Source organism: Coturnix japonica, chromosome 5 (genome assembly GCF_054131305.1).
Source record: "Coturnix japonica strain WE chromosome 5, WE-NBRP24, whole genome shotgun sequence".
NCBI lineage: Eukaryota > Metazoa > Chordata > Aves > Galliformes > Phasianidae > Coturnix > Coturnix japonica.
In genome coordinates, this window is record NC_140667.1 from 54,007,856 (window position 1) to 54,028,118 (window position 20,263).

General features: G+C 46.0%; 1 protein-coding gene across 5 annotated transcripts in view; it reads right to left on the reverse strand.

Moving 5' to 3' along the window:
- Positions 1-20,263, reverse strand: part of MDGA2 (MAM domain containing glycosylphosphatidylinositol anchor 2) — a 290,230-nt gene that overhangs the window by 51,856 nt on the left and 218,111 nt on the right. For all 5 annotated transcript variants that reach the window (XR_004307273.2, XM_032444620.2, XM_085549694.1 and 2 more), the window contains exon 9: positions 6,079-6,348. Coding sequence is in view for 4 of the 5 variants with exons in the window: in XM_032444620.2 (XP_032300511.2) it covers positions 6,079-6,348 (270 nt within the window). In the remaining variant the exon portion in view is untranslated. The remainder of the gene's footprint in view (positions 1-6,078; positions 6,349-20,263) is intronic.

Genomic DNA, 20,263 nt, shown 5'->3' on the forward strand with positions numbered 1-20,263 from the left:
AAAAAAGCCTCAATGTTTTCCTGCACGAAAGAAGCCCCTGGATGTTTGATTAGGTTTTCTTAACATATTCCATCTTACCGGCTTTAACCTCTTTTGACTTCATCTTTGAAAGCTCCCATTTGTTCCTCATTCCATCACAAAGCCCTTTTGGCCCTCTGCACAACGTGCTCAACTTAGTGCCAAGCACAGCACAACCTGTGGGTATCTGCAGCCCAGCCTTACTGTATCTCCCAGGGAGTCCTGGTGCTCCCACTGAAGTCAATGGGCTCTGCTCACAACCAGGAATAAGAGACAGCTGTCTTGCTGGCATTGAAATGTTAAGAAGAGGGAAAAAAAATACAAAGGGAAAAAGCGCCGTTCTCTACTTTTGCGTGGTTTAAAAGCAATTTTCAGAAACAGACATCACCACAATAGCATCTTTGTTCGGGCTGTAAATCAGCAGTGAGGAGATGAAAATTCAGTCCAAGGCTTTCAATAACACCACCGAAGAGAAGAAGATAAAGAGCAAAGGGAATCAAACCTCAGCCTCAGCCCTGCACTCTGGGAGATTTCTAAAGGATAACCATCAGAAAATTGCCCATTAAAGCAAAGTATCTGAGTGCCTCCTGACAGACGGGAACGCATCGCTGAGCGACCCAGGGCCAAACTACCAGGAGTATCTCTCTGTGGTCTGGGAAATGTCACAGCTAATCTCAAGGCAGAAGAAGTGTCTAAAAGCAGTAAGTAGGTTGGTGCCCCATGTTTCCCAGCCAGGCAGAATCCAACTGAGGGACAGGAGCCCAAGGAGAGCTTTGTTTTTAGAGATACCCCAAGGCAACACATGCAAGCTCTAAGATGGTCAAGGATTTTAATGACATGAAATTTAGGTTGCATCTTAGGAGGAAGTTTTTCACCCAGAGGGTGGTAGCACACTGGAACAGGTTGCCCAAGGAGGCTGTGGATGCCCCATCCCTGCAGGCATTCAAGGCCAGGCTGGATGTGGCTCTGGGCAGCCTGGGCTGCTGGTTGGTGACCCTGCACACAGCAGGGGGTTGGAGCTGGATGAGCACTGTGGGCCTTTGCAACCCAGGCCATTCTATGAGTCTATGATGCTAGAAAATTGTCTTCTTCAAATCAATATCTACAAGGTGATAATAAATTATTGAATTAAGTAATTTGTCTAACAGACTAATAGGACAAAACTTTGGGGTAGGGAGCAGGAGCATAGAATGGCAAGGGAGTACAGGAAGGACAGGACCATCTGCAGACCCGACAGCCTAAGTGGAGTACTGTAAAAGATTTCTGAGTGTGCTGTTGATGCATTCACCCGGACATCTCTGACCCCACATGACTTGTTTTCCCTGCTCTAGAGCCAGGCTGGGCTGTGTGGCAGGCAGTGAAGTGGGGGCCAAGATCCCACAGCCATCCTGTCCTTCCCACTCCTTGTCTCTCAAGGGCTTCACTCAGCATAAGCTGGAAGAGGCTACAGAGTGCAGAACGAATGCTCTAAGGGTGAGAAAAGGCTGAAGTGCAGCTGCTGTTCTCCACAAGGATGCACTGTGCTGCAGCAGGGAGAGGGCACGACAGAGAAACAAACTTAGAAACAAACAAACAAACAAAATGGAAATAAATGAACAGAAATAACAACACTAATGGGAGGATCTTTAGATGAAAAATTAATGGCAGCTCGCTAAGAGACGCTCACACAGTGCTGCAGGGCTCCTGTGTTCCCACATGGGGATTTCCTCAAGCAAGAGGGGATGCAGAGGACTGATGCAAGAAGGCATTAGAGAAATACTGCAGTATTAGAGCAGCAGGGAGCATAAATAGGGGAGATTCAGACTGATAAAAACAACAAACCCTCCGGCTCTCTGGTGCTGAGTCTGTATGGCAAATTCTGAATTCACCAAACTGGGTTGGTTTCCTTCAGAATGCAGTCACACCAGGATTACCAGAGAATGATCACAGAATGCCTTGGGTTGGAAGGGACCTCAAGGATCACGAAGCTCCAACCCCCCACCACAGGCAGGGCCACCAACCTCCACATCGATACCAGCCCAGGCTGCCCAGGGCCCCATCCAACCTGGCCTTGAACACCTCCAGGGATGGACGGGGCATCCACAGCCTCTCTGGGCAGCTGTTCCAGCACCTCACCACTCTAAGAGTAAAGAACTTCCCCCTGACAAAAGGTGGAAGGGTGTTATATGCTGCCAAAAGTAACAGTGCTTAATGGGCTGCAGGAATGGTGTCCCATGTTCAAGAAAAGATAAATATTTCAAAGAACAAAGCAAAAGCAATCCCTCAATTCTCACTGAGGGAAACGTCTCTAAGAGAATGGGAAGGGGACCCACCAAGGTGATTTTTTGTTATTCTAACAAAAGAACACACGTCTGTATTTCTGCCTTTCCCATGGAAGCTTCCTAGAGACCATCAGCTATCCCAGCAACATGCCTGTGAGCACCACTTACCATTTCACTGCCACTTGTTTAATTTAAAGGAACACTGCCAATGGAAAGCACACTTTTTGTCCAAGTAGCCCTTAGTGCTGCTAATATGTAAAAAATACTGAGCAGTGTTACATTAGAAAATGAATGTTCTTCCAGCATCAGTAACTCAGCTTGATATTGCACAGAATGAAGAGATCACATGCTGGCAGCCAACAGTTCTTCCCTATGGTAGGACTATGGTCAACCCTATGTTGATGACTATGGGTTGACAACAGTCTCAAGCCAGAAGCACTGAGTCTCTGTCAGAAGACTGAATAAGTGAATAATTAATGACTGGCTCATTAATTAATGTGACACTTTAAGGAGAAAACAAACAAAAATCACCTAAACAACAATGCAAAACAAGTATCTAAAACTCTCCTTGAAAACATGAGTCTGGTGGAGCTTCCCTGTGTAGACAAAAACCATTTGATAGAAGTATCACCATCAACGCGCTGTCACAGCTGCCCAGCATTACGATTTGAATAGCATCACATCATCCATCCACAGCACCATCAAACCCGACCTACAGACAGCAGACAGATCTCACACTGTAACCCAAGCGCAGCATCTGATGCCGTGACACCTCTCTGGCCCTTTCAAACACATCGAGTTGCAGCTCAACAGAATCATATCATAGAATAAAGCCACAAACATGCCTCTTCCCACACTGCTCTCCCCACAGACATGGCTCCTGTGCCCACAGCGTGATGCTCAGCATGGACTGCCATTGCCCTGCACCCCGTCTTTCCTCCACACACATGAAGCCCTATGAATTGATGCTGCCATTCATGACATTATCTGCATCTGAACCTTTTTTTTTTTCCCCTCTCTCTCTTTTCTTTTCAATTTGCTTCCACTCTTGGCAGGGTTTTAATCACCGCTGTCTCAAATGTTCTTTCTGTGGCTCTTTGGGCATTATGTGCACCATCAACCACTGAATAAAATACACAGATTGTGAAGCTGGGAGCAGTGTGAACTCATCCTTGCTTTCCCACAATTTTGCTTGTACGTTCTCATTTATTTTTAAGACAGTAGCAGGTTAAATCTGCCTCAGGTTGGCCCGTCTGATATAAATCAACCCTCTTTTCCACATGTGATTTATTTCACTTGCACCTTCTCAAATTTGGCTCAGAACCCAAGCGCAATAAAAACGGGTTTTGCGAATTCCAGGGCCAGCATAAATCTTTTCACGCAGGCGCTTTCAGTTCGGCACTGAAAAGCCTTCTCTTAGCATACCAATGCCTCTCTGCAGCCCTTGCAACACAAGCATTGCAGCATTCTGCTTCCACACAAAACCCTGGAAATAAAACCAACTGAAAATGGGCTATGACGACTCCCATGGTCGCACCCAAAGCACTCTGCTCCTGCCAGGCTCCTGCCATGGGTTATTTATTTGTTGTTTTTTTTCTCTCTGTGTGTGTCAAGGAACTGAGCTATTTTTTTCCCCCTGTAATCACAGCTTCCTTTCTACCATTTCATCATTTTTCTTCTACGCTCGCTCAGTTCCCCAGTGCTTTAATTTCAATCTGTCCTCATGGGACTTGGGAGCAGAATATATTTGCCGCTGTTTTCTAGGAGCAGTTTCAACTCCACGTGTCAGCAAATAAATTTACTAAATATGAGCATGTGGGTTTTAACCTTAAAGGACTGAGGAAAACACAAAAGTCATAACCTGAAGGGTTACTTTCAGCATCTTTAATGCAGCCATACAGCATAAATCCGCCTAACGGTATGGACTAAAAAGGAGCGAGGCGCACAGAGGGATGCGAGACAGAGTGCATCATAAAACCATTTTAGTACTAATTTTCAGTTATGTGCCTTGCTTTGGCATGGTAATAAATCACAGAAAGCCACTCAGATTGCCCCAATCTTGGCAAAATAATTGCCTCAGAATAGGTTTCTACAGTTTTGGGTCCAAAGAGTGATGAAGAGTAAATTGAACTGCATTTACGCATTTGAGGAAAAAGACTTTTTTCTCTGGTTTCCTTCAGAGTCACCTTCTGGATCAAACTTCAAAGTGCTGGTGAAGTCAGCAGCTGCCAAAGTAGCTCCGTGCAGACACTGAATGATAATTCAGCCAAAGGCTTCATTACATTTAGGAAGAGATAGAGCCATCAGTCATTGGGAACTCGCTGCATTCCCACCATAGTTGTGCTGCGTGCTGCTGGCCCCAATAGAATCCCTGCCAACATGATGCCAACCAACTACATCCAAAGGAGAAACAAAGAATCCATCAGGCTCAAAAGTAGTTTTTTTTTTTCCAATAAAACCAATCTGGGTTTTTAAAAAATACTGGGGAGCTGAATCAAAAAAAATGATGGATGTATACAGAGGTTCTACCCTGACATCCAGGACCTGAGTGGTACAAGGTCCCAGAGAGCATTTTGAGAGACTCTGCAGGGCCAGGGAGCTGAACGGCTCTGTGGCACTTTGGTTAAACCCATGCTCTTTCTGCTAGTAGCAGTGAAACTGATAAAAACAGCCATTTTCCTACACAAGGGCAAGGCTCGGAGCTGTGCTTAGATCTGTTTGTGGCTGGAGCCAGGTCAGTAAATGTGAATAAAATCCTAACTGAGATGGATATCCCTTCTTCTAGGAGAGTATTACTTTGCATGTTCTGAAGTTATTGTTTGCTGGTTTCTTTCCCTACTACTCCTTGCAAGAAGACAGCAGGAGGGATTTTAAGCTACAACAAGACTGGCAGCCTTATGGAGGCCAGAGCTGCCCGTGCTGACTGCCAGAGAGGGCCCAGGCGGGGCACTGCCTAGCAATGAACAAGGAATCTCTGGTCCATCTCAGACCTTGGAAAGAGCCAGGTCACTTCACAGAGATGCTTCGTTTCCTCCCGTGATGTTAGACAAAATCTGAACAAGCACAGAGGGATGGGGAACCTAAAGCTGACATGACAGGACCTCAGCCTGGGCACAGTGTCTGCAGGATCAGGCAGCTGAGTCAGCAATTCATAGTAACTAATATCTTACAGAAGAAGAACCAAGACTTGCATCTCTAAAATCCCTATTAACCATTTAGATCCAGTAGGGGATGCTGAAGATAAATAACATATGAAGTATGCCTAAACTTAGGGCATGGGTAGATCGTGGCAGGGGTTGCACATCTGCATCGAGTCTGAGACCCCGTATATTAAGTGTCCTTAATACCTTTTGCCTCTTGAGAAAAGGAACGCATTTCTACATCCCTCTGCACACAGGGCTGCTAGCAGTTGCTTGAGATATCAGTCTCCCTGTCCTGGATTCCGAGCTTGCTGAGTGTATCGACAGAGAAAAAGAAATTCAAGCCTTACTGCACACTTCAACAGGAAGAAATTTGCTACCTGATGGCTCTCTCAGTGACTCTTTCAAAAGCATAAGGACAGCTGTCTGCAAGGGAAGGACATAAAAAACGTTATCCTTGAGCCACTAAAAGAAGCAGAATCTCCTGCTCTGTCACCAGCCTCCCCAGCACCCAAATCTTTACGCTTTAAGCCACAAGCCTGCTTTGAAACACATATCTTGGGCAACACTCCAGATGAGGCAGCAGTAGCATCACCCAATGACACCCAAAGCTGCAACAACCCGCATGTCCCCATGGACTGAGATAACGCCAGGCCTACCTGTGACCAGGAAGCTGCAGCGGCCGGCTCCCGCTTCGTTGATGATGTTGCAGTTGTAGACGCCGTAGCTGTCACGGGAGAGGCTGCTGACGGTGTACTCGGTGGAGTCCTGCAGGTCAAACTGCCCCGTGCGCAGCAGCTTGCTGCCCAGCCGCCATTCATAGGTCAGCACCCGTGTTGGGTAGGCGCGCAGCACCCGGCAGCTCATGGTGATGCTCCGGCCTTGGCCCTGCCGGATCTCCAGGAAAGTCGGCTCCACGGCAGGGGGGTCTGCAGGGGAGAGAGCAGGGGTGGTGTCATAGAATGGCCTGGGTTGAAAAGTACAGCAATGCTCATCTGGTTCCAACCCCCTGCTGTGTGCAGGGTCACCAACCAGCAGCCCAGGCTGCCCAGAGCCACATCCAGCCTGGCCTTGAATGCCTGCAGGGATGGGGCATCCACAGCCTCCTTGGGCAGCCTGTTCCAGTGCGTCACCATCCTCTGGATGAAAAAACTCATTCTGCTTACTGGCATTTCTGCTCATTGGTGTTTTCTACAGAACACCTAAAGAGAAACCAAAGCCAGCCCCCAGGCACTATTGCTTCTCTATAGACAGACACATGCAGCCTAGGAGGCTAAGCCTTCTGCCTCACAGAGGACCCCCAAACTCCAAGTCATGGGACCTTCTGCAGGAGGAAGACAAAGAAAAGAAGGGAAAAACCTTCACATGGTGGAGACAAAGTACACAGAGCAAAAACAACCCTGATGTGGGGTCCTGGGCAGCAATTCTGTGCTCAGTGACAGACCCAACTTTGCAATTGGGTCTATGGAGAAGCTCAGTAACCCAGCAGCTGCCCACAGGCTCCAGCACAGCCATAGAATCATATTGTCTGTCTCCTCAGGTGGTAGGTTTGGTATGTCAGTAAGTACAGAATGGGTCAACTTCGCATGACTTAAAATAATTTAGATTTTCAGACTTCAGTTTCCAGCAAAACATACAAATATGGACAACATGCAGTGTATGCAAAAGCCTAACTTCACTGTCATTTACTTTCTGATAACTTAATCAGTGCAGAAGAGCAATCGGCACAGACTGATGTTGGCACAACTATTTAGAACAGGTAAACACACACAAGAATTGTGCCCATGTTTGCAACTGAATGCCAAACACTGACAAGACATTCCACCTCTTTAAAAAACACAGCCCACTTTCAGTTCTTCAGAAAGAAGAAACCTTGAAAGCTTCCCAGTATAGTACACAGAATCTAAAGTTCTGAGAGGCATAATACCTAAAATTCCCCATAAGAATGGTCTGCACACAGTCCATGCTGTGCTCCCTCTAGAAAGAGCTCTCTTAGGTTCTCTCTCCAAGAGCATCGTGTCCTCATGTTTCTCACTGATTGTTATCTCCACCAGAGATACCAATAACCTTCAGCCTCTTGATATTTAATTCCCTGCATAATGGAAGCTGCAAACAGATTCCTTCAGCTCATCTGATTGAGAAACCACACTTGCATCAACTCTTGCTTAGAAAAAACATCCAGATAAACACAGAAATTAAGCTGAACTTTGGAGACTGCCATTTCAGACAGCACTGCTTATAGCCCATGGCCTCCCACTACCATGTTTGTAGCTCATCACAGCAATCACTGACCTTGTGACACCATCTAAAGCTGCATGTGGGATGAGTGTGGGGGGACTGCCAAGGTTTGGGAGCACAGCAAGTAGAGAAGCAGAAGTGATGACATCAGCCAGCAGACAGGGCTTGATGGCATGTCGTGAAGCAGTGGCAGGTTGACCTCTCTGAAGGCAATAACCGTAACAGACTCCACAAACTAACTAAGAAGAGAGTGATGTGGAAACCGCCAATTCACAATCTCGTCAACCCCAGCCTGGCCAGACTCTTCCTCTTTGTACAGCAAAAATCGTGTGGCTTTGTATAATATTCAGGACAGAAGCTTATCTGTTACATGGGCAGCAGTGCAGCTATAGATAGTGGCAAACAGAAGACCACAAACTGCAAATCTTCCATACTGCGAGCCTTCTTTCCATTGATAATATCCCCCAATTTTGTGCCATCAGAAAGTGACTATTCTTTGTGCCCAGGTACAGAATGAAGAATATGAAAGAAGATCAATTTGTCAGAAATGCCATTACTTTCTCCCTCCAGCCTGACACCTGCCATTTCAGCACAACCCAATAGTGCCTTCATCTGCCCTCACTGTACAATTCCTGCACCTTATCCAGCTTCACTAATAGTCTCCCACAGCAGTAGCTTTGCAGGGAATTGTTGGCTTAAAGATAAGAGCTATTTTAGAAGCAGATGTGACAGATCTCAACTTCCTTGTAAGGGAGAGCTATTTGGCTACTCAAGCCCCATCCGCCTTCCACAGCTTTCCTTGTATTTTGCTCTTGCTGACCCACCTCGCAATTGGTCCTTCTTTACAGACATCTTCTAAATCTTGATATATTACAGATTGCAAAGAGACTGCTACTCAAATTTGCTAATATTTACAATTGCCCAGACACTTCTCCTCATGGAGAATTAGGCTCTCCAAGTTTTCTTCCCAATTAGCAGTAAAAATACTGATTTCCAAATCCATCAGCTATCTCTTCAGACATAACTAACTTTATACCCACAGCCAACACCATAATACTCTTGTCAAAGCAGGTACAATCTTCATCAACTTCAAGCCAAACACAAATTAGGCTACAAAAAAACCTGTGCAGCGTAATGGTGGTGGAAGAATCCTAGAATAGCCTGGTTTGCAAAGGCCTCATCCAGTTCCAATCTCCTGCTGTGTGCAGGGTCACCAACCAGCAGCCCAGGCTGCCCAGAGCCACATCCAGCCTGGCCTTGAATGCCTGCAGGGATGGGGCATCCACAGCCTCCTTGGGCAACCTGTTCCAGTGCATCACCACCCTCTGGGTGAAAAACTTCCTCCTAAGATCCAACCTAAACCTCCCCTGTCTCGGTTTCAAACTACTCCCCATTGTCCTATCACTGCCCACCCTCACAAACAGCCATTCCCCCTCCTGTTTACATGTTCCCTTCAAGAAGGCCACAGTGAGATCTCCCCAGAGCCTTCTCTTCTCCCAATTCTTCTCTCACCATTCTTTGGTCACAGCCTCTGCCCAAAGACCTCCACCTTCCTCAGCATCCCCAGCCAATCTTGGAGAGACAGAGAAGCGCAGAGAAGGCGCTGGAGAGTTTGGGGCAGGACCTGTGTGCGTGTGATGTGTGAAATACACTTTAGCAGATGATTCTGTTATTTTCTCCTTTTGCTTTTGGAACTTCTTTCACATTTGAACGTTGGAAATTTGCCCACAACTCCCCACAGTGCCATCTCCTTTTGTTTATTTTGCTATTCCCACTGGATGCACCTTATTCAATGAACAATTATTCCGCTCACCTGTCGCAGCAGCTCCGCTCTAATGACTTTCATCATGTTGGCATTCAGCTCTCTCCTTCTCTTTTATCCCTGGTTTATTTACTCATAAGACACTTTACCCTTATAAATAGCTTTTAAATAAAGTTTCCCCTGCCTTTAAGGTCAAACCAGTCTTTAAAATCCAGACTCTCCATCTATTCCCAAACAGATGACACCCAGTGACAGAAAAAAGAAAATTAACTTTGGTTGTTCATTTCAGAGTTACGTTTTCACAGGTAATAACTTTAATGGAAAAGGAAAGGAATGGTTAAAAACCACAGTATATGACAGCAGCCTGTGCTAACAGCTTATTTTTATGAGGTTTGTTGTTTTATAAGATGGTGACTTTGCAGCTAGCAGAGGTGGGAGTGTCCTGGTCATTGCCCAAGGATAACAATGCTCAGAAGGAAACTTATTCTGTTGCTGTTTGGAGGTTGTATGTGTTCAGTTCATTTGCATTAGTTCTTCCCCAAGGCTTCAGCATTTTGATTTAATTTACTTTGCTGTACTTATCCCTATCTTTCATAATTCCAGTATTAGTTTGTGAAAAATATATGGAAAAAAAACCACATGGGGAGCACACTTCATTCTTTTAAACAATTATCTTTGGGAAGCAAACAGTCTGAAGTTAAAACGGGTTTTATATCAAAGTTTAATGAATTTTTTTTAGCCTAAGTACTTTCAAGTCTTAAGGATTACAAAATGGAAAACGAAGGCGCCCCAGTTATTAAGAGACATGGCAGCAAGGATGCTGGTCTGCTTTTAACTGGCCTATTGCCCTTCACAGCATGGACTGTACTGTGGTCTATACAGCAAGATTTGTTCATGGGAAAACATACCAGTCCACTTCTCATGTACCAGGTAAATACCAGCCAGCACGTGCTCATGGAGTCGCAGAAACTGGAAGGGAGCCCTGAAGGCCATCTAGTCCAACTCCCCTGCAGTGAGAGGGGATATCATGGCAATGAAATGAACAGTGTTCAGCTCAGACTCCACCTGGCCCACATCCCTCATTGCCAGGCAACCCAACCAGGGCAGGGACTGAAAACGCCTGCAGAGCTGAGACAACTTCAGGAAGCGCCATCTCCAATTTCTGATTGAAACATACTGTCATCTACTTTACTCCCTGAGGGATGAGCGGTGCAAAATGAGAACCACCATGGTTGAAAAAGGCAGCCCTTTTCCTTCCTTTTTCTCTTCAGTTATTGACAGCATTTGCATCCTTCCCAGTAAGGACGGCTGAGCTAAGCAGTCGATTTCTTTTTATTTATTTCCATTTTGTCTCTATCTATCTCTGCTTGTGCTTTTGACATATTATTCCCAGGCTCTGAAGATTACTCTCAGGAAAAGTCTGTGGCATTTCTTTGACTTCCAACAGAGGCAGCTTTCTGTCTTCCAGGCCACGTCAGCAAGTATTTTATGGATTACAAAGTAGATGTTATACATTGTGCTGCTGGCAACGGGGCTTTTCTGCTTTTATATATATATATATATATATATATATATATAAAATGATTCACTAATACACGCATGTAAATATATCAGCAAAAGACACATGGAAGTCTGCTAACTGAAACCTGCTTATACAGACAAAGAGAGTTGGTATATCATAGATAATGGCCAGCCAAATGGTTGCACGGCTTTTACATTTCTTCAATAACATTTGTTCTGAATGCATAGAAAAAGCCTACACACTCAGATTAGATTTACAGCCCTGCAGACCTCCAGGGCAGAGCTGTGCTCCTGCAGGCTCACTGCTGAAGCTGGAAGGCACTGGGAACTCATTGGACGCTCTGTTAAGTGTGTAAGTTGGAATCACCTAGACAAAAAAGGGATGCTTACCAAAGAAAAACTGCTCATTGTCACGTGGAGTAAATCAGGAATACAAAACATGTAATGGGAAACCCACCATTCATATGGGAAAAGCCAGTTTTTAATGAAGTTCAATCTAATGGAGACTCAGGAAGGAGATTCTGGAGCCATTGTGGGTATTTCTCTGCAAACATCTCAGGGCTCATTATTGTTCCAAATGGACGGCAGCATTAAGAGACAACAGAAAGAAAGAACCCCAGTACAGCACTAGAGCTTGAGAACACAGAACAAGAGCTATTCATTCAGACATCACACCTGAGCATTGCAGCCATTTGGGCAACCTGCTGCCATGCTTTGCACTGGAAGGCAGAGACATGAGCAGAGTCAGCACAGGAGCAGAGCCAGCAGCGCTGAGCCACAGCCTCCAGCACATGGCTGGATGCAGAGACATGCTGGGGAGAGATCGCTCTATTCATCTGCACTGCAGGGCTCATTACGATGCTGGCACAGCCTTACACAATTTCCACCCCCCCACAGTCGTTATTCCCACATCTCTCCATCCTCCAGCTGTTCTTTACAGGCTCCTCTAGCCGTTCTGAGGATTATTTTCATATGCAATTGAAAGCTCAAATGAAATGGCGCTTCAAGCTTTCCAGATCCCAACTTGGTTTTATTTAACACGGCAGAAAACAAAACAATACCAAAAAATAGAGCTGACTCAATCTCATGCCAACCACAGAGATGCAGCCAGTCTGATGGCAAGGGTGGGAGAGCAAACCTGCTCCAGCAGAGCTCCCTTTTAAGAGATCTGTGTGTGTACTCGGCTGGGACCATGAAGCTGCTCTTAACACAGCTGTGCTAAAACTGTCCCCTGAACTCCCTGATGGCAGGACATCCATCAATCACTGCAGCTGGGAGGCAGCTCTGCCTGCAGGGCTTTTCCCATGGAGAAGCCTCCAAACCCCAAGGCTGGTCTTACAGGAAGCAGGGGAAGAAGCAGCACCACCAGCTGCTCACCAGCTCTGTTAGGAGCCTTGCAGCAATGCCTTTGCCATGGGTCCTGCAAAGCCCACACAAGCCAATGCACTTCTGACTTCTCCAGCCTTCAGACCTTTCAGTCTTTCCTTGGTAGCATGCAAAAATGCTCTCAAGTATGAGAGCGGTGGAAGCAAAATGCAAGACTAGACAGGTAAATTATTCAGCCTTTATAACTCATAAATGATTTACAGCTGTTTTTAGGCCTTTAAACAAGCAGGGCATCATCTCCATGAAAATGCCTCCGACACCTTCCAGAGGCAGCTGAATAATGGAGCATCTCAAACCCAGTGTGTAACTTTTATAAGCTGAACCAACGCTGTATTTTTCTGGGTAGATACAAATCAAATACAAACCCAGTTGGAAAAAAGGGAAAAAGATAATACCTATAAACCACAAATAGCTTTACAGCTTAAAGCAAACCAGTGCAGAGCAGAATTGATGGAGCGAAACTTGGTGGCCCAGACACTGAGAAGGGCAGACTGGATGGTCAGAGAGCTTTAGGGCACACCATGGTTGCAATCCCAGTGAAAAAGGCAATGGTAGTTTTCTAGCCAAAACTAGGAGACGGATATTACAACCTCAGCTAATGGATTTCTTCCTCTTCCAGTGAAATGAAAATGTTATGCTTGCAAATAGGAACAAAACCTAATCATCTGCACTCCTACATGTAAATAGAAGCAGAAACACAAAGCCAACCTGGAGCTGCTTATTCACCAACCAGCCCTGAGCTCAGGCACTGAGCCCCACAGTAGTAGACAAAGAGGACTCCTGCCCCAGCAAGGCAACGTATTTTACCTTGGGACTAATGTGATGCAGAACAGTGCAAACGAGGTGTCTTTCTGAATCACATTTCTGATCATCAGAGCTAATTGGGATAGGCAGCACCTTTCCTACACCAGCAAACCTCCAGAAAAAAAGCCCTCCCTTGTATCTTTGTCAATAATTTCTTTACAATACACCACTGGCATCTGAAAACAAAACAAAACCCCCTTCAACTACCAGCAGATGCAGCAGACGATGCACACCGAGCTGGCATTCAGTGACTGCTGCAGAGGTGATGGGAGGCACAAAGCACATGCAGACACTGTTCTATACTCCTTTCAGCATACTAAAACTGAGCCTGGTGGGGAAGCTGCACTGACATCACAGTGTCAAAAGAATCCTGTCTGACATGCTATGGGATGTAACAGGGTAAAATCAGCAAGAAAGCAGAGTGCTCAGATTGCCCATGCTTGGCTTGTCTTCCAGCCAGAGGCGCAGAGGATGCATCTCATGGGGGATGTACAGCACAGCTGAGCTTTGGGTTTTGGTAAGCCATGACTCCCCTGAGGCATCAGAGAGCCCAAAGCTCTCTGGAAATGGAGCCAGGGAGATGCTGGGCAGAAAGGAATCATGGCAGCCCTACTCCACAGGGGGAGGAATGCTAGCAAGGCTTGGGAGACATGGGAACAGCATTTGATACAGTGCTCTAGAGAGACAGGAGGCTGAAACCCCACTCTGTGTATGGGGATGGGAACAGAGGGCTGATGTCTTCCACTGGCTTATAACTTGGGTAGGAGCCAAAGCCATATGTTACTATTGCTATAGAACCACGGAACGGCTTTGAGTTCAAAGGGACTATGAAGATAGATGGATTAGGCACATTTTGGTGTAAACTTTACCTTTTTTTTCCCCTCTCCTTTTTGCACTAAATGCAGCACTGCATGTTAGCAAGCAGCTTGCATGACGAACATCTGTGGAAGCTTACTCCTCACATACAGGAATTGGATAAAGCTGGTTTTGCAGTTCCAATTGCATCTGCAGGCTGCAGACAGTTGCTGGGATTCTCCCAACTGATGCCTCTGTCCTGGTTTGGCTCCTTGACAGCACAATACATTTCCAGAGCAAGCAGCAAGAACTGCATGGCAGCTCGATGAGATCCAATATTTGTGCTAAAACACGTGGAACTTTTGCAAGTGAAAAATATTCAAATGAGTAAACAAACAAGAAATAACTCAGGAGTTAAGCTGCGACATTAATCTGCCCACATGTCTGCACATCAGTTTGTTGGGGTTTCTTTTTGGCATTAATTGACTAGCTCGAATAAGAACGGGAATGTTGAATAATGATGAGTTTCTTTAGGAAGTCCAGGAGCTGCTGTAATGCACAACCTTTCAACAGAATCGACTCTGCCGATGATCTTTTATGGGCTGTGCTGCTATTCCTTATATCTTAGGAAATAAAAATGGTAATATGGCTGAAAAAATAAATCTTGAAGAATACTACGGCAACCTTTTCCTTTGTATAAGGCTACACAAAAGAAGCACATAGGAAGGGGCCCACACCCTCACTAAAAGGCACAGGCTCCACAATTTCCTTGGCAGCTCCTCTATTTGCCTCTTCTATGTGTGCATAAGGTTGTATTACAGAAGGTCACAGAATGACAGAACGGCCTGGGTTGCAAAGGCCCACAGTGCTCATCCAGCTCCAACTCCCTGCTATATGCAGGGTCACCAACCAGCAGCCCAGGCTGCCCAGAGCCACATCCAACCTGGCCTTGAATGCCTGCAGGGATGGGGCATCCACAGCCTCCTTGGGCAACCTGTTCAGTGTGTCACCACCCACTTGGTGAAAAACTTCCTCCTAAGATCCAACCAAAACCTCCCCGTCTCAGTTGCAAACCATTCCCCCTTGTCCCATCACTGCCCACCCTCATAAACAGCCATTCCCCCTCCTGTTTGTACACTTCCTTCAAATACTGGGAGAAATGAGATGGAGACCAACCCAAGACTGGACCTGAAAGGAGCCCCATCAGAGCAGCTCTCTCTGGCATTTCAGTGTGGTCTCCATCACATCTCATTCCACCAGACCAACCCTACCCAAACTGTTGTTGATAAAATCCCCTTCCCTGCTGCTAAAACTGTATTGTTTCCCTGCTCAAATCTCTTCATGGTCTCCTGGATATGTAATCAGCGAATACAAGCTCCTCAGCTGGGGAGAATCTTAAGATTCCATGTGACTTTACAGAAGATGGAAACATAACTACCTTATTAAACACTGGAACTGTTATTATTTCAGCACCGGCCTCAGAATCTCTCTTCATTTCCTGCTCTATTTGCTTATTTTCTGTTTATTTTCAGTTCAGCCCCCTCCCTGCCCCTGCATCAGCCTTACAGCAGAGTAGATCACAGTCCCTTTGTTGTGACAGAACAACTCCTGCCCGTGAGCACACCCATGCCCACTCTGCCCTGTGCCAGGAATGTCAATAACAGACAAAAAGCCAGAAAATCCTAGAACAGCCTGGGTTGCAAGGGACCACAGTGCTCATCCAGCTCCAACCCCCTGTTGTGTGCAGGGTCACCAACCAGCAGCCCAGGCTGCCCAGAGCCACATCCAGCCTGGCCTTGAATGCCTGCAGGGATGGGGCATCCACAAAACCTCACTACCTGCTGGCTTTGGCATAGAAGATGCATGGACGTCACCACTTCATCTTCATGCTATTAAATGGAGGGAGAGGAAGAAAATGTGACTATCTGCTACACGTAAATTACCTGGTCACCAGAAATCATAGAATTACTAACATTAGACAGACCTCTAAAATCATCAAGTCCAAATGTTGACCCTTCCCCACCATGGTCAGTAATCACCCCTGGGAAGAGGCCAGGTATGAAACACCATTGCATCCTTAGGATTAGAACCCGTATCACGATCCAAGTGCCAGGAAGGAGATGCTGTAGAGACAGAGGCTCCACTGGATGCACCGGTGGGGCCAGACTACAGCACTACCTACATCCCAAGACATGCTCACCTCATTAGCAGAGCAAAAGCTTTCCAAAAAGAAGACAATTCACTGCAACACCCACAGTGGGATCCATCAGTCTGCACTAAAGACAGCCTAGCCGAAAATACTGCTTTCAAAAGCAACATTTAAGGGAGTTTCTGTTTGTGCACTTAGTTCTCTTAGCTGTCTAAGATGCCTACGGTGGTGAGAACCCTTGGGAAGCTTCTGTCACAGTGAGAGAATTGGACTTTGGGCTGACACAGGCATCCAGGCAAGTGACATTTCTGTTCTTCTTATGGTTGGACTGGATGATCTTGAAGGTCTTTGCCAACCCTGGTGATTCTATCATTCCATCTCTGTGATTAAATCCCCCCCAACAGCTTGGTGCACAGAAGTGATGCTGAGTCTGGACCAGGCCATGGAGTAGGAAAAATGACTCTTGCACACTGGATAAGCCCCAAAAATACAAGGTCACCTTTGAGAGGTACCTGAGCGATCCCGCATTCAGTTATCAGAAGGAGGTCAGCACAGTGAGCAAAGCCTCCACGTTTCAGCACAACCCACCAGCCACAGATTCATTTGATGGCGCACAGAGGAATAGTTTTTAAAACAAGATTTGTCAAATGAACTTTTATGCAGATGGCGATGAAGGTTTTTTTCCCCCCAGCCTTAACAAGCCATGAATATAAATTCTCCCTGTTGGAATTATCACTGCATTTCAGAACTGACTCTCACAGGAGCTGCACTGAAGCGCTGATATTGCTCCATCAAAGCCAGCAGTGCTGCAGTGCCTCACACAGCCAACAAACAGCTCCATGAATGGAACTTGGCTTTGTGTTTACTGGGAACACCACAGCTTTAATACGAGATCTTAATGGATCTCAACAAGTGCCTTCTGGAAAGTGCCTCATGCTCAGCTCTTGGATAAAAGGAAAAGATTGGAAAGGTCAGGTAAGACAACTAAATAGATCTTTGTGGCTTCAAGAAGTTCTGCTGTTGTCCTTCAAGCATTGACATACAAACAAAAGTTTGGGACCAAAGCAGCAAATCCTTCACAGCAGCGTGGACTTTATAATGAAAACTTACAGAGCAATTTGCTGGTAATTTATGTCACATAGCAGCCAGAATCAACCCTTTCTGTTTAACATCCAACAAATTAGAACTGTCCAGGGCAGTAATTCAGCCTGCAAAGCGTTCCCCTTTTAATGTCAGGCATGTATGGAGCTATTACAACCTAGTTCCCACAGAAACCCCATGGTAACTATAGGATTTTTATCCATGCTTTGGCTACCAGATCTTCCTCGGTGAATGACACACAAACTTTTATCACTGTGAAGATACATCACAAGAATTAAAATGCAATGCCTGCATGAAAATTAAATGGGGTATAAAAACAGCTGCGATGAGTTCTTTCTAATGACTCCTATGACAGATGCAGGCATGATTAATGACGATGCAATAATGCCTGAGCTGAACTTAATCACTAATACATCACTTAATATTGACAAAGAGGAAACGAATGATACAGAGGCATCCACACCCAAGAACAGAGCACATGTTACCTACTCAGTGAGGCTCAGCATAGGCAGAGGTGACACACCATTTTAAAGCTGGATCCAAGTCACCTGTGTGAAAGCTCAATGGGAGACCTAGTGAGGCCTACAAGGCATGGTCCTGCCCAAGCCTCAGAGGTATGAAATACATTAAGACCCCTTGAATCTACAACAGACGTGCTTACAGTGGCCGCTTTATCAGCTCTATTTTGTCTCTGAAAAAGCATGGATCACATTGAGGAAATGGAGACCTGGTCACACTATGAGCTCCCAGAGTGGGAAAAAGGTGAGAGCTGTGCTGAGCTGGCACATAGCGCTGCTGCCTACGTGTTTAGAAGGGTGTTGGGAGAGTGGAAAGTGAGAAAACTATCTGATCAAGGAAGCAGCCTACCAGAAGGAGAAAGACAGCTCCTCAAAGCAAAGATAAAGAAGTGACTGCATTGCACTTGATAAACATGTCCTCGGTGTCAAAGTGCCACATCCCATAAGGGTGCTCAAATACACAGGGAAGGAAGAAGTGGGAACAAGCAGATGAGATAAGCATGTGGGTAAATTCAAGGTGGGTGGAAGGCAGACTTTAACAGGAGGACAAGTAAAAACAAATATATGCCTATTACAGAAAGGAAGCAATGGATTCACTTCTTTGCATCAGACTGAATTATTGACAGAAGTCATTAACACAGTGATGCTGAGGGCAGCAGGGCACAGGAACCCCAACTAAATGATTTAACTGTGCATTTTAAGCACCGTGCCTTATCTCTCCAGCTGCTCCAGGAGCTCTCTGCAGTTTTCCCAGCTTGATGCATGGGAGCCAGAGCCCAAAACCAACCACAAACACAGCGGCCCCATGGCTACAGCCACACCACCAGGCAGATCCATGCTGAGGCAGCTCAGCAACCCCAGGGTCATTTCTACCTCCACCCACAGAGCATTGGGAGCACGAGCTCCCTGGTGATGCAGCTGCCTGCCCAGCACTGCCATCCCACATCTCTGGGGCTGGGGGGGCTCCTCAAGAAGCACAGAGGATGCTGCTGCTGCCTCAGATACAAAACACAATGGAGATGAACCTGAAAAAAACACACAGGGAGAAGAGGCAGAGTGAGGAGCAGATGAGTACATCCAGGAACACCCAGAGGGAGATTTCTGTGCAATGCTTTGCAATAAAAGGTATTTTTCAGCTGGACAGGGGAGGTAAATAGATGTACTGGGGAGAGCAGAAAATAGAAGAATGTGAACATAAAACAAGTGTATGGACTTAAAATAACCCGGAGAAAAATTGTTACTGCTGCTCTGGACAATGTTTGCAACAATCCTTATTTGGCCTGAAACAGGTTTCAGTTCTTCCACCCATGTATTTTATTTCTCTTGTGAATGAGGGCACTATACAATCAAACGGGGTTTTGTGAGGTTGATCTGTAGTAAAGTATGGCCAAGAAGAATATAAATTAATTTATTCCTGCATCACATCCGACTCTGTCCTTGGGAGCCTTTGGGCCAACCCATGGGCAGATGTCCCAGCACTCAGCTACTGTACATTGCTACCCTGGGGCCTTCATCTCCTGCAGAGGCTGAGACATAATACAAACCATATCTGAAGCTGACTGAACTGACCCTATTTCTTACACAGCTGAGGTCAACTCTTTAAATGCAGAGGTCAGAGATTTAAGTCCTGGAGCTGGTTCAGACTTGGACGCTGTTTCAGCCATGGAAAACAAGAAGAAATGAGCTCTGAACTGAGGGGCACATGCCTTGCAGGTTGCAAAGACAAATGCTAGCAAGCTTGAAAGAAAACATAAGAAAATCAGTAGGTAAAACACTAGTGCCAGAAGAGAACAGCTCAGCAACAGCCCTGGAGGACGGGCTCCAAAAGGGAATTTATTAGAGCAGAGCTTGCTTGCTAAAGAAAGCTTATTCTCAGCCAAGACAGCTGCCTCTCCCTCAGACCATTCTTCAGGGCTGATGAAGAATGCAGGATGCCCTCTGCAACATAAGCACAACACAGCCTTGGGTGCATCTACTCTGAATCACTTGCCCTGTGTTCTGTAAATCTCAGATGGTGGCACACAATAGGTTGGATCTTAGGAGGAAGTTTTTCACCCAGAGGGTGGTGACACACTGGAACAGGTTGCCCAAGGAGGCTGTGGATGCCCCATCCCTGCAGGCATTCAAGGCAGAGGCCGATGCCATCTGCTGTACTAACTGTATGTGGAGGAACGCAATGGACAAACAACCTTGGAAAGGAGAGAAAATGGGATCGCAAATGAAGGCTTCTGACATGGTTTTATCAGATGAAAGAGAAAAATCACTTCCTCCCACAGAAATGCTGCTCGAGTCCAAATTTCAATTTATTCATTTCATTTTTTTAACTGTGGAAAAGCTGTTTGGTGCCTTCACTGGAAATTCAGGACTCGTTTCTACTTCCAGCCTCAGGGGAATATCAGTACTTTCAATCTTTACTTCTCCAGATGTAGCTACACCTCTGCCTACCCCATCCAAACCCTCCACTCAGTAACACCAAGGTTTTTGCTGCCTGTGGTGCTCTGGCATCACACTGAAGAAATGACTGAAAATACTCCAGTCTGAGAGTGCCCCCAGCAGCACACTGCCTGCAG